Source organism: Pipistrellus hanaki (genome assembly GCF_964339955.1).
Source record: "Pipistrellus hanaki genome assembly, chromosome: X".
NCBI classification, from domain to species: domain Eukaryota; kingdom Metazoa; phylum Chordata; class Mammalia; order Chiroptera; family Vespertilionidae; genus Pipistrellus; species Pipistrellus hanaki.
This window is the reverse complement of record NC_140524.1, coordinates 46254847-46268920: the sequence shown is the minus strand read 5'-3', so window position 1 is coordinate 46268920 and position 14074 is coordinate 46254847. Positions and strand designations below refer to the sequence as shown.

The following is a 14074-nucleotide window of genomic DNA, read 5'->3' as shown; positions in this document are numbered from 1 at the left end:
CAGCCATGGGGGCAGGAGACCTCCCTCAGAAGGGATGAAGGTTCAGGCCCCTACCAAGTTGCGAGGGGTGGAGAGTAAGGCTCTTACTCTCTACTTTTCTTTCTATTAAAAAATCAAGTATTATATTTAAATCATCTATCCTCAATTTTCATTAATGTACCATCGTTTTCCCAAGATATGAAGTTTCAGATTTTCTTTGGAATACTTTTTCATGGTTCTAGGTTTAACAAAACTGTTGAAAACTTAAATTCCACTCTAATTCCCTGAATTCTCAAGATAGTTGCTAATGTAAATACATATATACAAATTGTCCCCTTGGGAGTTTGACCAGGAGATCAGTGGTATGATCAATTGCTATGATGTGCGCTGACCACCAGAGTGGCGTGGAACAAAGGAAGGCCCCAGTTGGCATCCAACAACCTGGGAAGGAGGGCCCTGGCTTGCAGCTGGAAAGCCCAGATCAGCCCTGATCATGGGCCAGGCCTAGGAACCCCACCAGTGCAAGATTCTGTGCATTGGGCCTCTAGTTTTATTATAAAATATTTAGTCAAAACTTTATATTGCTTTTGTATGTACATAGCTTTAAGATTGCGTTTGGAACCTAGAAATAGACCCAAGCCATTATACTCAATTAATATTTTACAGAGGCAATGGAGTCAAGACAGTCTCTTCAATAAATGGTGTTGGGAAATTTAGTCAGATACATGCAAAAAAAATGAAACTAGATCATCAACTTACACCATACACACACACACACACACAAAAACAAACAAACAAACAAACAAAAAAACCTCAAAATGGTTAAAGAACTTAAGAGTTAAAGGAGAAACCGTAAACATCTGAGAAGACTACATAGGCAGCAAAATATCAGACATATGTCATAGCAATATCTTTACAGATACAGCTCCTAGGGCAATGGAAACTAAGGAGAAAATAAACAGAAGGGACTACATCAAAATAAAAAGCTTCTGCACAGCAAAAGAAACCATCAACAAAACAACAAGGAAGCCCACTGCATGGGATAACTTACTTGTCAATGTTATCTCTGATAAGGATTTAATCTCCAAAAATTACATGGAACTCATGCAACTTAACAAAAGGAAGATAAACAACCCAATCAAAAAATGGGCAATGGACCTAAATAGATTCTTTTCTAAATAGGACACACAGAAGGCCCGGAGAGGCATATGAAAACATATCAAAGTCACTAATGATCCAAGAGATGCAAATCAAAACAACAATGCAGTACCATCTCACACCTGTCAGAATAGCTATCATCAACAAATCAACAAAGGACAAGTGCTGACAAGGATGCAGAGTAAAAGGAACCCTTTTTCACTGTTGGTGGGAATGAGGACTGGTGCAGCCACTGTTGAAAACAGTATGGAGTTTCCTCAAAAAGTTAAAAATGGAACTCCCATTTGATCCAGTAATCCCACTTCTATATCCCCAAAAACCAGGAAGACAAATCAGAAAGGACATATGCACCAGTTCATAGCAGCACAATTTACAATAGCTAAGATTTGGAAACAGCCTAAGTGCGCATAAGCAGATGAGTGGATTAAAAACCTGTGGTGTACACAATGGAATACTACCCTGCTATAAAAAGAAGGAACTTGTATACATGCATATAAGTACAACCAATGGACACAAAACTCTGGGGAGGGAGGGTATGTATGGGGGGGCAATGTTAAAATATGTACACAGATAATAATTTAATAAAAATACTTTTAAAAATAAAAAAATGAAAATAAAATAAAATAAGAAGGAACTTTTACCATTTGAAACAGCATGGATAGAACTGGAAAAGTGGAAAGCATTATGCTAAATAAAATAAGCCAGTCAGAGAAAGATAAATATCACGTGATCTCGCTCATATGTGGGATATAAATATCAACATAAACTGATGAACAAAAATAGATCCAGAGATAAGGGACAGGGGAGCAAGGGATTAGAGATCAACCAAAGGACTTGTATGTATGCGTATTAGCATAACCAATGGACACAGACACTGGGGCAGTGGTGCTGCCCTCAGAGGTAGGAGTGGCCGGGGGGAGGAGCATCAACTGGGGAGAAAGGAGGCATATTTAATATTTTAAACAAAAGAAAATTTAAAAAATGATTGCTTTTGTCAATAAAACTATAACATCTTTCACAAAATTCTAAACAAATTAAGAACTGTAATGCAGAACAAATATTATACCTGACAAAACAGGTACCAACACATTCGTTTATATTATATCAAAAAAAGTTTTAATGTTCCCAGATATATTAGTATACTCAACATCTGAGCATACACTCAGGGGAACAAAAAAATCAAAAGGAAATGAAACAAAACTTATGATACATATGACCATATCTATAATTTCACTCAATCTTTAAGTGCGGACAAGTCCTGTTAACACATATTTTTAGAATTAGAGCATTAATTGCCTTATGTTACCTAAGTTAACCTATAATTCTGACATGATAAATTTGATGTTTGTTGACATTAACTTTTGTACTTATTTTGGCATTGGTGTCTCTATCCATCCTTGTATGTCTTCCCCTGTCCACTTGTATCCTGACATGAGAAATCTCCACATTGATCTACTTTATTTAAATTATTTAAAATGTGTGTCTGACTAGAAAGCAATGAGTAAAATAGAAAATATTATTTTGAAGGATGTCTTCAGTCCTCATTTTTTATGAAACAAAGTAATTTTAAAATAAACATTAATATAACACTTGTTTCCTTTTCTGTGTCTTCTATTCTTAGGGCCCTCCTGGTCCACCAGGACTTCCAGGACTAAAGGTATTTTCCTTTTCTTTACATCTTTTATTTGGTGTGGATTTTTTTGTTATTGTCAATGAGATTTTAAGCTGAAACCTATCTCTTTAGGGTAATATGGGCTTAAATTTTCAAGGACCCAAGGGAGAAAAGGTGAGTAAAGACAAAAGGGGATCATTCATCCCCAAGTTTTTCCTTTCATGGTCATTTGAACTTGTCAGTTTGCCTCTTGTCACTTTGCTTACATGTTATGTTATTTTTTTGTTTAAATTATGAAATATAATATTCTTATTTTATCTTGCAAATAGGGTGAGCAAGGTCTTCAGGGCCCTCCTGGGCCACCAGGGCAGATCGGTGAACAGAAAAGACCAATTGATGTAGAATTTCAGAAAGGAGATCAGGTGAGTGTGTGGAGAGCATCTGCTATAAAAGTGTCATTCCATTAAAATGAATTATAAGCTCTAATGTGATTATATTATTGTATTTTAAAAATAACATGGATTTGAAATAATATTTAAAGAACTTTATTGATGTGTAATATATATACCATATAATCCATCCATTTAAAGTGTAAGATTACATTTACGGGGGGGGGGGGCATCTATAATACTTTCAACAAAAAAGATATAATTTTAAAAATCATTAATACTTTCATTTTAAGTGATGTCTTGTTATTTATCTCAAAACTTGGCTTGACCATCCACTAAAAATTAAATGAAGTGAAAAAGATGATCCCTTTGCCTAGCAGATTTTAACTTTGAATTAAAAACATCTTGTTATCCTTGGTTATACTACATGAGTCTATAGCTCGGCTTCATAAAAGCATTTCAAGCTTGTTGTAGCATTAACATTATTAATCATCAGTATTAATCGTGCTTTCCTTTCTTCTACTATTACATAGGGACTTCCTGGTGAACGAGGGCCTCCTGGACCTCCAGGGATGCGTGGTCCTCCAGTAAATAACCTAATTTTTTTTGGCATCATTTAATGTAAATTGGTATTAATATATAGTATTCAATGAACCAATGTAAAACTATTTTTGTGTGTCCAGGGCCCTCCAGGTGGTGTGAAAGGTGAGAAGGGTGAACAAGGAGACCCTGGCAAAAGAGTAAGTATTATAATTACCAATACTCTGCAAAAATATTTAAATATATGAGTATAATTTAATTCTTTCTCTTTAAATCCTACCTTCATTGCTTCAAAAGGTCACAATTGAATACATAAAATACTATTTTATTTAAGTGTTGTTATAATATTGAAGTCCAAAAAAGTCTACTTAATATAGTCCAAGTCAGGAATAAAGGTTGTTATGTTCTTTAACCTCATATTTCCTAAATAACAAGTTCATATTTTTGCATTTCTTTGAATTCTATAGGGTAAACCAGGCAAAGATGGAGAGAATGGCCAGCCAGGAATTCCAGTGAGTAAAGTACATCCCCCAGAAAAAAAAAAAAAATAGAAAAAAAAAAGGCAAGGTCAGGAAGCAGGATGGCAAAGAGGCTTATATGGCTTATATTTAGAATAGTTTAAATGAATGGAAATTATTCTTTTTCTTTTGAACATGAATTTTAAATTCCTATGTTTTTGTGTCAGATGTTTTGTAACCAAAATCTGATTCTATATTTTATTTTATTTTTTAATAAATCTTTATTGTTCATATTATTACAAAAGTTCCTCATTTTTCCCCCTCCACCAGTTTCCCACCCCACCCTCTGCCCTTTCCCCACCCCCACTGTCTGCATCCATAGGTGCACAGTTTATGTTCAGTCTCTTCCCGCGCCCCCAACCCCTCTTTTCCCCAAGAATTGTCAGTCCACTCCCCTTCCGTACCTTTAATTCTAATATATTTAACAGTTAATGTTGTTCATCAGGTTTTTAAATTCCCTTGGTTTTTAGATTCACTTGTTGATAGTTACATATTTGTTGTTCATAATTTTTATCTTTATTTTCTTCCTTTTCCTAAAGAACCCCCTTCAGCAATTCATATAATTCTGGTTTGGTGGTGATGAACTCCTTTAGCTTTTTTTTTATTTGTGAAGCTCTTTATCTGGCCTTTGATTCTGAGTGATAGCTTTGCTGGGTAGAGTATTTTTGGCTGTATGTTCTTGTTATTCATCACCTTAAATATTTCTTGCCATTCCTGTCTGGCCTGCATGGTTTCTGTTGAGAAATCAGCTGACAATTGTATGGGTGCGCCTTTATAGGTAACTACCTGCTTTTCTCTTGCCGCTTTTAATATTCTCTCTTTTTTGTCTTTTGCTCTTGGAATTTTAATTATGATGTGTCTTGGTGTGGTCCTCTTTGGATTCCTTTTGTTTGGGGTTCTGTGCGCTTCCTGGATTTGTAAGTCTATTTCTTTCACCAGGTGGGGAAAGTTTTCTTTCACTATTTCTTTCAATATGTTTTCGGTATCTTGCTCTCTCTCATCTTCTGGGACACCCATAATTCTGATGTTGGTTCGCTTGAAGTTGTCCCAGAGGTTTCTTACACTATCTTCAACTTTCTGGATTCTCTTGTCTTCTTGCTTCTGTGGAGGAGTGTCCTCTGGCTCTTTGTGTTCCAAATCTTTGACTTGATTCTTGCAATCTTCCATTCTGTTTTTAGGACTCTGTATAATATTTTTTTTTTATTTCAGAGAATGTATTCTTTATTTCTAGTTGATCCTTTATTATTTCTAGTTGATCCCTTTTCATATCTTCATAGGTCTTGTTTACTTTATTGGCCTTTTCTAGGAGATTCTTGAAAAATCTTATAAGTGTGGTTTTGAACTCTATATCCAGTCACTTTTTGTCCTCCATTTCTTTTGTTTGTGATCTGTTTCCTTGTCTAGGCATTTTCGCTGCTTCCCTGAGTTGGTAGGGTGGGAGGATCAGCTGTATCTATGCCAGGAGACAGCCTTATTCGACTAGACTTGGAAAACTGCAAGAGCCTCTGTGCTCAGCTTGAATGGGGTGGAGTTTCAGGGTGGAGCCTACAGCCTTGGCTTCTGGTTAGCCCCGTTCTATGAGGATCCTGAGTCTCAGTGTTCCTCAGTGTCCTTTGGTACTCACTGCAAGCACCTCTGAGAGAAAGGTAGCCTAGAGTTTCGCCCGCTATCAGACAGACTAGTCTCTCCCGCAACAAGCCCACAACTAGGGTTCAGTGCAGTTGGAAGTGGGGTTAAGAGCAGTCCGGAACTTATGTCTCCTTCCCGCTAGGTCAATCTAGTGGCTCAATCAATAGTCTGTCCTCTGCGCGAAATGTGCGTGACTCAGGGGCTCTGCCTTTCACCGCTCCCCTGAGCTTCCACCTTACAGCCCAGATTCCCTCTGTATGAGCCTGGGGCCCGAGGGTCTCGCCCAGAACTGGGGCTCAGCACAGTCTGGAGCTTTTGTCTCCTTCCTGCTAGGGCAATCTAGCAGCACAGTCAACAGTCAGTCCTCTGCGCACAATGTGCTTGACTCCGGGGCTCTGCCTTTCGCCATTCCCCTGAGCTTCCGTCTTACAGCCCTGATTCCCTCTGTATGTGTCTGCATCCGCAGGGTCTCACTCAGAACTGGCGTTCAGTGCTGTCGGAACTGGGGTTCAGCACAGTCCGGGGCTTTTATCTCCTTCCCACCAAGGAACACCAGCCAGGCACTCAGCCGCCCCTCTTCTCAGGCTCCGTCCTCTCCACGCACGCAACGTGTCTCCGTACCTTAGGCTTTTACAGCTCCTGTGATTTTCCTTCTGGTTTTCTCTTTCCTTCTCATTGTAGAATTTCCAGTCAGTCAACTTTCCTGTAGTTCTGGATAATGTCCACTTTATATTTTAGTTGTATTTTTTGAAATTGTTGTGTGAGGCTGCAGTTAGGCAGTTACCTATGCCACCATCTTGGTTTCTCCCTCCCTATATTTTATTTTTTAATTAAATTGATTGCAGTAACCTTGATTGATAAAGTTATGTAGGTTTTAAGCCTACAATTCTATAATACATCATTTAGATATTGCATTGTATATTTATTACCCAAAGTCAAATTTCTCTTTGTCACTATATATTTGAATCCTTTTACCCTTTACTACCTCCCCAAACTTCAGTCCCTCTGTTAACCATCGTACTATTGTCTGTGTCTATGAGTTGATTTTTGTTTGTCTTCATTGTTCATTATTGCTTTTTGTTTTATATTCCACTTATCAATGAAATCATATGGATCCTGACTTTTTCTGTGTGACTTATTTTGCTTAGCATAATAGTCTCAAGATCAATCCATGTTGTCACAAATGGCAGTATTTCATCTATTCTTATTGTTGAGTAGTATTCCATTGTATATATGTATACACACACACACACACACACACACACACACACGTATGTTTAAGCCAGATTTTTAGTCAGATTTATTGAGATATAATGTTTGTACTGTAAAATGAATCATTATTAACATAGTTATGTGTGTATTGACAAATGCATATATCTGTTACCAACTCTATAATCAAAAACAATTCCATCATCCTCAAAAGTTTCCTCACACTCCTTTTTCATAGTCATCTCATCCCTTCCATCCTAACTTAAGACTCCAACAAAAATTAATCTGTTCTTTATCCCTATAATATTACCTATTCCATAATATCATACAAATGGAATAATATTATATATAGACTTCCAAGTTTATTTTTCAATTACACAGTTTACATTCAATATTATTTTGTATTATTTTCAGGTATACAGCATTGCAGTTAGACAATCGTATAGTTTACAAAGCGGTCTTCCCAATACTTAAATTACCCACTAGCATCATACATAGTTATCACTCTGTTCTCTGTATCTGTGAGTCTTTCTGTTTTGTTTATTCACTTATTTTGCTTTTTAGACTCCACATAAGGACCTAGAAGGTATTATGCTAAGTGAAATGAGTCAGACAGAAAAAAGACAAATACAACATGATTTCACTTTTATGTACATAGCCTTTTAAATTACTATTCATTTACATAGCATTAGTATTCATTTGCATATCTATAGTTCAATCACTTTTATTGATGAATAATATTTGTTTGTATAGGTATAGCAAGACAAACTTATTCATTTGCCCATTGAAGGATATTTTGATTGTTTCTGGTTTTGGACATTATGAATAAAATTGCTAAAATCATTCACCTACAAATTTTTGTATGAACATAAGTTTTTTAAGTAAAAGTTTTTGTCTGTTTTTAAAATATTTTATTGATTTTTTTTTTACAGAGAGGAGGAGAGAGGGATAGAGAGTTAGAAACATCGATGAGAGAGAATTATCGGTCAGCTGCCTCTTGGACATCTCCTACTGGGGATGTGCCGCAACCAAGGTACATGCCCTTGACCTGAATCGAACCTGGGACCTTTCAGTCCTCAGGCTGAAGCTCTATCCACTATCCACTGAGCCAAACAGGTTTCGGCTAAGTACAAGTTTTGACAGATTATTCAAATTACTAAAAGTGGAGAAACATTTAAAACATGTCAGTTCAGGAACATTATTTCAAGCACCCTTAATATTAAGAGTATTCACAGTAGGTATTAAAGTAAGTTTTCAAGGACAGAGAGGAAATTTGATGACATATGGAGACAATGTCAAAGGGAAGGGATTATTCCTAATCAGAGTGGAAGTTGGAAGCAATAAAATCACATAAATTTATTTACAAGTAATTTTGCTGAACAGGCAGTCCTCAATTTATAAATTGCAGATTCACAAATGGCTTAAACATATAAAATGGTGTTAGAGGAGGCAAATTCAGGGTCTCAGTTCCTGGTTTCTTTTGGAACATTTTGTCTTTGTTTAATGATTAGCAGCCATGATATTCAACAATTTGCCCGATTGTTTTCTATAGTTATACCTAGGGAAAAGGTTGTTCTCTGTATTGGGAGAACTCAAATTAGGTAAAACAAAGGTAGTGGGGTCTTGCCAGTGGGGCTTTTGGGTAACCACCATACAAGTGACACTTCTGTAGGAAAGGGTCTTTGAAGAAGCTCCAACCCAGTTTATTTTTTCTTCCAGTTGTTGCCAGGCTATTGTTTTTAACCTTGATTAAGTACTATTGGTTTTTGAAGCTCCTGGAAAGCTGAGGAGAGATGATGGAAATAGCTAGAGCAAATTAAAATGTCACTTGTGCTGAAACAGGTTGAGCTCAATGGATAGTGTTGGCTTGCGGACTGAAAGCTCCCAGGTTCGATTCCAGTCTAGGGCATGTACCTTGGTTGCAGGCACATCCCCAGTAAGGGGTGTGTAAGAGGCAGCTGATCGATGTTTCTAACTCTCTATCCCTTTCTCTTCCTCTCTGTAAAAAAATCAATTAAATATATTATAAATAAAATAAATGTCACTTGTTTTCAATAAATGTTTCCTGGATGGCTGCAAGCCTTTGGCTAATTTCTAGTGTTCTAAAAGGGTTGACTCCAGTTATTTTATTTATTTTCTTTTTTGTGGAGGGAGGATTTGGAGATTCCTTTACTTCATCATTTTTGCCAATGTCACACTGTCCTCTATGTTTTAAAAGGGTTTGCCTGGTGATCCTGGTTATCCTGGTGAACCAGGAAGGATTGGAGAAAAGGTAAGACTTTTAATAATTTTAAGTGACTGATTTTATCCTAGTTATAATATTGATAATAATTCATTTATCTCCCCAAACTGAGTTATAAATGAAAAGTTCTAAATGACTAGCTTTTGTATTCAAAACATACATTTTTTTATTCATCTTTTGTTGTTGCCCTCTTCTTTTAAATACCACTTTCTCTGAATTTTCATCCATTGTTCTAAATCACAGTCCATGAAGAACTGTTTAATTTTAGCATTTCCATTGTGAAAAGTTGATGCCTTTACTTTAAATATGTATCTGCAAAACTTTTGTTCTCCAGAAAGAAGATTCAGCACTATTTTAGTAAGGTCCTCCTATTAAAAGGCTTATAGTTATGACTTTAGAATGTCTTCACAAAACATTTCCATTCTTTATGCAGTTATTGTCTAGAAGTCTGTGACTAATTCTTTGCTGTTTTTTCTTTCATTTGGCTGTGCAGCCTGACTGTAGAAATTTATTTAGTTGCCTATTTTAAAAGTGACTTTTAAAGCTTTTATGAAGTGCACAATTTCCATATATATAACAGATCACAAAATATCCAGTTTTCTAACCTCTATGGTCTCTAATTGCTTTGTATGAAAACCCAAACTGAAAAACTTTGTTTTGCAGTAACGGTATTACAAACTAAAATGTTTTCTGATGGCACTATTTAAATGGTGTTTATCTCAAAATTATATCTGAGTTTTATTTTGAAGTAAGAGGTACAAGTAGAATAAAGGAAATTACATATACTCAGAGAATACGGTTGTTTTTCAAGTATTAAGTAAAAAGTTATAGGACAGAGTAACCTTTTTCATTGACTTGAGAGATAAACATTGATTGATTGTCTCCCATAAGCAATCAAACCTGTAATCTGGAGAACAAATATGCCCTAGTTGATAATCGAACCTATTATCTTTTGGTGTACAGTCAATGCTCCAACCAACTGAGGAACACCAGCCAGGACTAAGACAGAAAAACTTTTTAAAGTAAAAAAAGCTTATAGATAGGTTTTTATAAACAAGTTTAGAACAAGAGTAGAGTTGTGGGAGAGAAGTCTATTCTTGGGTCTTGGCCAGTAGAGTAAAAATTGAATACTGTGTTCTTCATGCTGCTTTAGCTAGTGGTTAAGGGTAATAGTTTTGTCTGAATTTATTTTTCATTAACTTCTAAGAGCAAAGTCACAAAAGTCATTATGATTTATTGGCTATTCCTGATTATACTTAAGTCCATCAGCTATAATATATCTGTCAATAATGGAAACTACACTAAATTTATGACCTTGACAAGTTTTATGAAAACATGACTAAACATATAAATATGTAATGGTTTAAACCAGGGGCCGGCAACCTTTAAGATATAAAGAGCCACTTGAACCTCTTTTCGAAGGAAAAAAAAAACCTGGGAGCCGCAAAACCATTGTGACATTTAAAACAAATATAACACTGCATATATTGTTTCTTACCTTAATGCTATATACCGGATCGTGCAGAAAAAGGATTTTTCACTTAACAAAAAGAGCCGCATGCGGCTCCGGAGCTGCAGGTTGCCGACACCTGGTTTAAACTAATTATATTGGTACAGATTTTTTATTCAGTATCTTCTTTATAAAATATTTGAAGTTTCTTAGAAAATATGAATTTTAAAATTAAAGGAATTTAGAGCTAGAAATATTTTAGAATCCTGCCCTATAGATAAGACAGATAAATTAATTTGTTTGGTCAAGATTGTATAGCTAGTAAATCTGCAACAGCATCACAGGTCTTCTTAGGCTTACGTCACTACTGTTTTGTTTACCTCATGATATAGTTTTTTTATATATTTTATTATGGATTTCTGGGACTTTATGAATCTTAGTTATCTGTTATGTTTTTGAAGAAATGGATGTTTCAGTGTGACTTTTACTAACGTATTTTAAAACTGTATTGAACAGGGCCAAAAAGGTGACATTGGCCCACCTGGCCCTCCTGGACTTGTAAGTATTTTTAGTCTTCATTTATCAAATGTATTAATGAATTTTCATTTTTGTACCTTAATTATATACTATGTACCCTTTCCTAATAGAACGCAAAATTCCAAGTCATTATCAATTTCTACTGTCTTAAAAATCTTTACATCTAAAAATGTTAGTGATGCTAACCTCAAAGTCATTGTATTGTTCTGTCTGTGGTCTCCACAGTAAAGTTCCAAAATTATGAGATTGGGTTGTTTTGCATCATGATTACCAAATCATTTTTCAAGTAACCAGCAGGTGGTGCAAGTGTTGCTTACAAAGTTTCAATAAAAGAAACTTGGGGAACTAGGAATTAGTCATTTCCCTTGCAAAGCTCAAAGTAAAGAAGAATTTGATCTAAGATGGTTTTCTCAATTTGTAATTGTCTGAGTCACACCTCTTTTTCCCCCTGAGTGTGTGCTTCTAGGGACCTTGAATAACAAATGTAGCAAACTGCTTCATGAAACAATAATTGGGGAATTTACAGATCTTTTGTCATCTTTGCATCCACCATGAAATTTAAATCAAATATATTTTCATCTTATTAAGAATAAAATATCATGTTGCAACTCAATAGATTGGTTTTTCTTTGGCTGAAATTTGGTAAGACTCTTGACTTTAAACTGTATTAAATATGCAATATGCAAGTGCCACGAAACCTATGTACTCAGATATAATTATATTCTTTTTCCCATAGTGAGCTTCAAATATTGATACTTAGTACCTTATTAGGAACTAAGGGGGATATACTTTTATAGGGGGATATCTAATGAGGATATACTTTTTAAAATATTATATAATTTTATTCACTTTAATTTTAAAATCAGTTTTAGTACTCTAAGAAATCATTTCTTTATCAAATAAGATGATAAAATTTTGATGAAGATCAGAAGACATGGAAATTTTGAGAATCAGTTCTTTCCAGCATCTCACTTTCCCCTTTGAATTGCTATCCCAATTCTAGGTCCCACAACTTTCAGTGTTCTTTTGTCTGAATGTTTCTTATACCAGTGAAAATCACACTTTTCCAATAGGTGTTGATTTGTACCTTGGATGGATACTTTCTTAAATCTAAAGCTTACTAACCTTTACTCTATGAGCCTAATTTCTTTGTATTTATTTAGTATGAAATCCTTTAGTTGCTAAGGTTTTAAGGAGAAAGAGCAAAAAGGAGTAGTCAGTTCATTGATTTTAATCAATACAGTCTTCCTGGAAGAGATAAGTTTTCTTTTTCTTTTTTTTTAAGAGAAAGAAAAAAATGGGTTAATAAAGGGAATGGTTGGAAGAAGGCATTATTGATGTTTAAAATGGCATATTAAAAATTAAAAATAAAATGGCATATTCAAAAGCAAAAACAAGGATGTGCAAGTTGTATGAAGTGGTTATAATCAGATAGACCTCACTCTACTAAAAATTCATCACTAGTAATAGCTGGAGATGAAAAAGGTAAGAAATGTATTGGAAGTAAAAAGTGACTTGACAGAGTACAGGGTTAAAAGTAGCATAAGTTATAGTAAGAAGTAGTGAACAATTTTGAGTCCTTAAAAACAGAAAAATTAGGTTTTGAGGAAGCATATCCTACCAATAGATTTGGATTCAAGAGGAAAAATTCTAAGGTGCTTCTGTTAGTCCAAGTTGAGGTAAGGATAGTAACTATGGCAACAGAAAAGAAGAGGGAAAACTAGAGAGATATTTGCAGTAAAGACTGATCAGGCTTAGTTTAAGTGATTGCAATGAACTGAATGTGAATTATAAGGCAATATACATATAAAATAATGATCGCTCTATAATCCTGGAGCTCAGGAGAGTGGTAATATTATAACTGGCTTTTGATTTCTAATCAGTTGAAGGAGTGATATAGAATGTGACTCAATCTTTGTTATAGTCAATGATTTTGCATCTCAGCACTTTGTGAAAATGATGACATTATAATCAGATGTAGCTACTAGGTTATCTTCTGGAGAACGAGATTCTGCTTTTTTGAGTTCTTTTTTTTTCTTTTTTTTATAATTAAGGTAATTCCTAGGCCTGGGACTGGTGTAACTGTAGGAGAAAAAGGAAACATGGGATTACCTGGCTTGCCTGGAGAAAAAGGAGAACAAGGATTTCCTGGAATACAGGGTCTACCTGGCCTTCCTGGACCTCCAGGTAAAAGGGACTGTACTAATACTCTTGTGTTTGTGTTATGGAATTGACACAAAAAGGCAACAGTCAAACACTCGGAGATTTCAGGAGTGACCTTTAATCAGGCAATGCTGATGGCTCAGGGGATACAAAGATCCAAAGCCTGAGCAAGTGATATAATGAGATTGCCCCATATATACTGTATATTCCTAGGTTTCTTTGTTTTCTATGTTTCCTAACTACCAGGCTTTTATGGTGAGCTTCACAGCTCCTCTTGAGTCAGTTAGAATGGGGAAGTTAGATTTTATCTAAATGCCTGTTCTGGGTAGTGCTTCTAGCTAAGCTGTTACATTTTTTTGTTTATGGCCCATTGTAAATTGGGAGTAATAGGAAAATAGATCTTGCTAGACCAGATTGTTAAGAAAGGACAGTGACTTAATCATACCTTACCAAGAATGTACTGATTAACAGATTCAGGCTGCTAGTCTTTGTATCCTTTATCATTTGTACCTTCTTTATTAATCCACATATATATTATCATATTAGTTCCAAGGTGGACATGGCAATAGAAGAGTATCTTTTAATTGACAGAAACTTCCCCACTCTTACTATAGATTTTCTCAACAAATCTACAAACAACAAGTGTTG

The 14074-nt window shown here is 35.3% G+C and overlaps 1 protein-coding gene across 1 annotated transcript in view; it reads left to right on the top strand.

The window, feature by feature from the left end:
• The window catches only part of COL4A5 (collagen type IV alpha 5 chain), a 348876-nt gene that overhangs the window by 175751 nt on the left and 159051 nt on the right, over positions 1 to 14074 (top strand). Inside the window, exons 11-19 of the mRNA XM_084870434.1 lie at positions 2759 to 2794; positions 2882 to 2923; positions 3079 to 3171; positions 3672 to 3725; positions 3822 to 3878; positions 4146 to 4190; positions 9253 to 9306; positions 11243 to 11284; positions 13318 to 13450. Of these exons, the coding sequence (XP_084726560.1) occupies positions 2759 to 2794; positions 2882 to 2923; positions 3079 to 3171; positions 3672 to 3725; positions 3822 to 3878; positions 4146 to 4190; positions 9253 to 9306; positions 11243 to 11284; positions 13318 to 13450 (556 nt within the window). The remainder of the gene's footprint in view (positions 1 to 2758; positions 2795 to 2881; positions 2924 to 3078; positions 3172 to 3671; positions 3726 to 3821; positions 3879 to 4145; positions 4191 to 9252; positions 9307 to 11242; positions 11285 to 13317; positions 13451 to 14074) is intronic.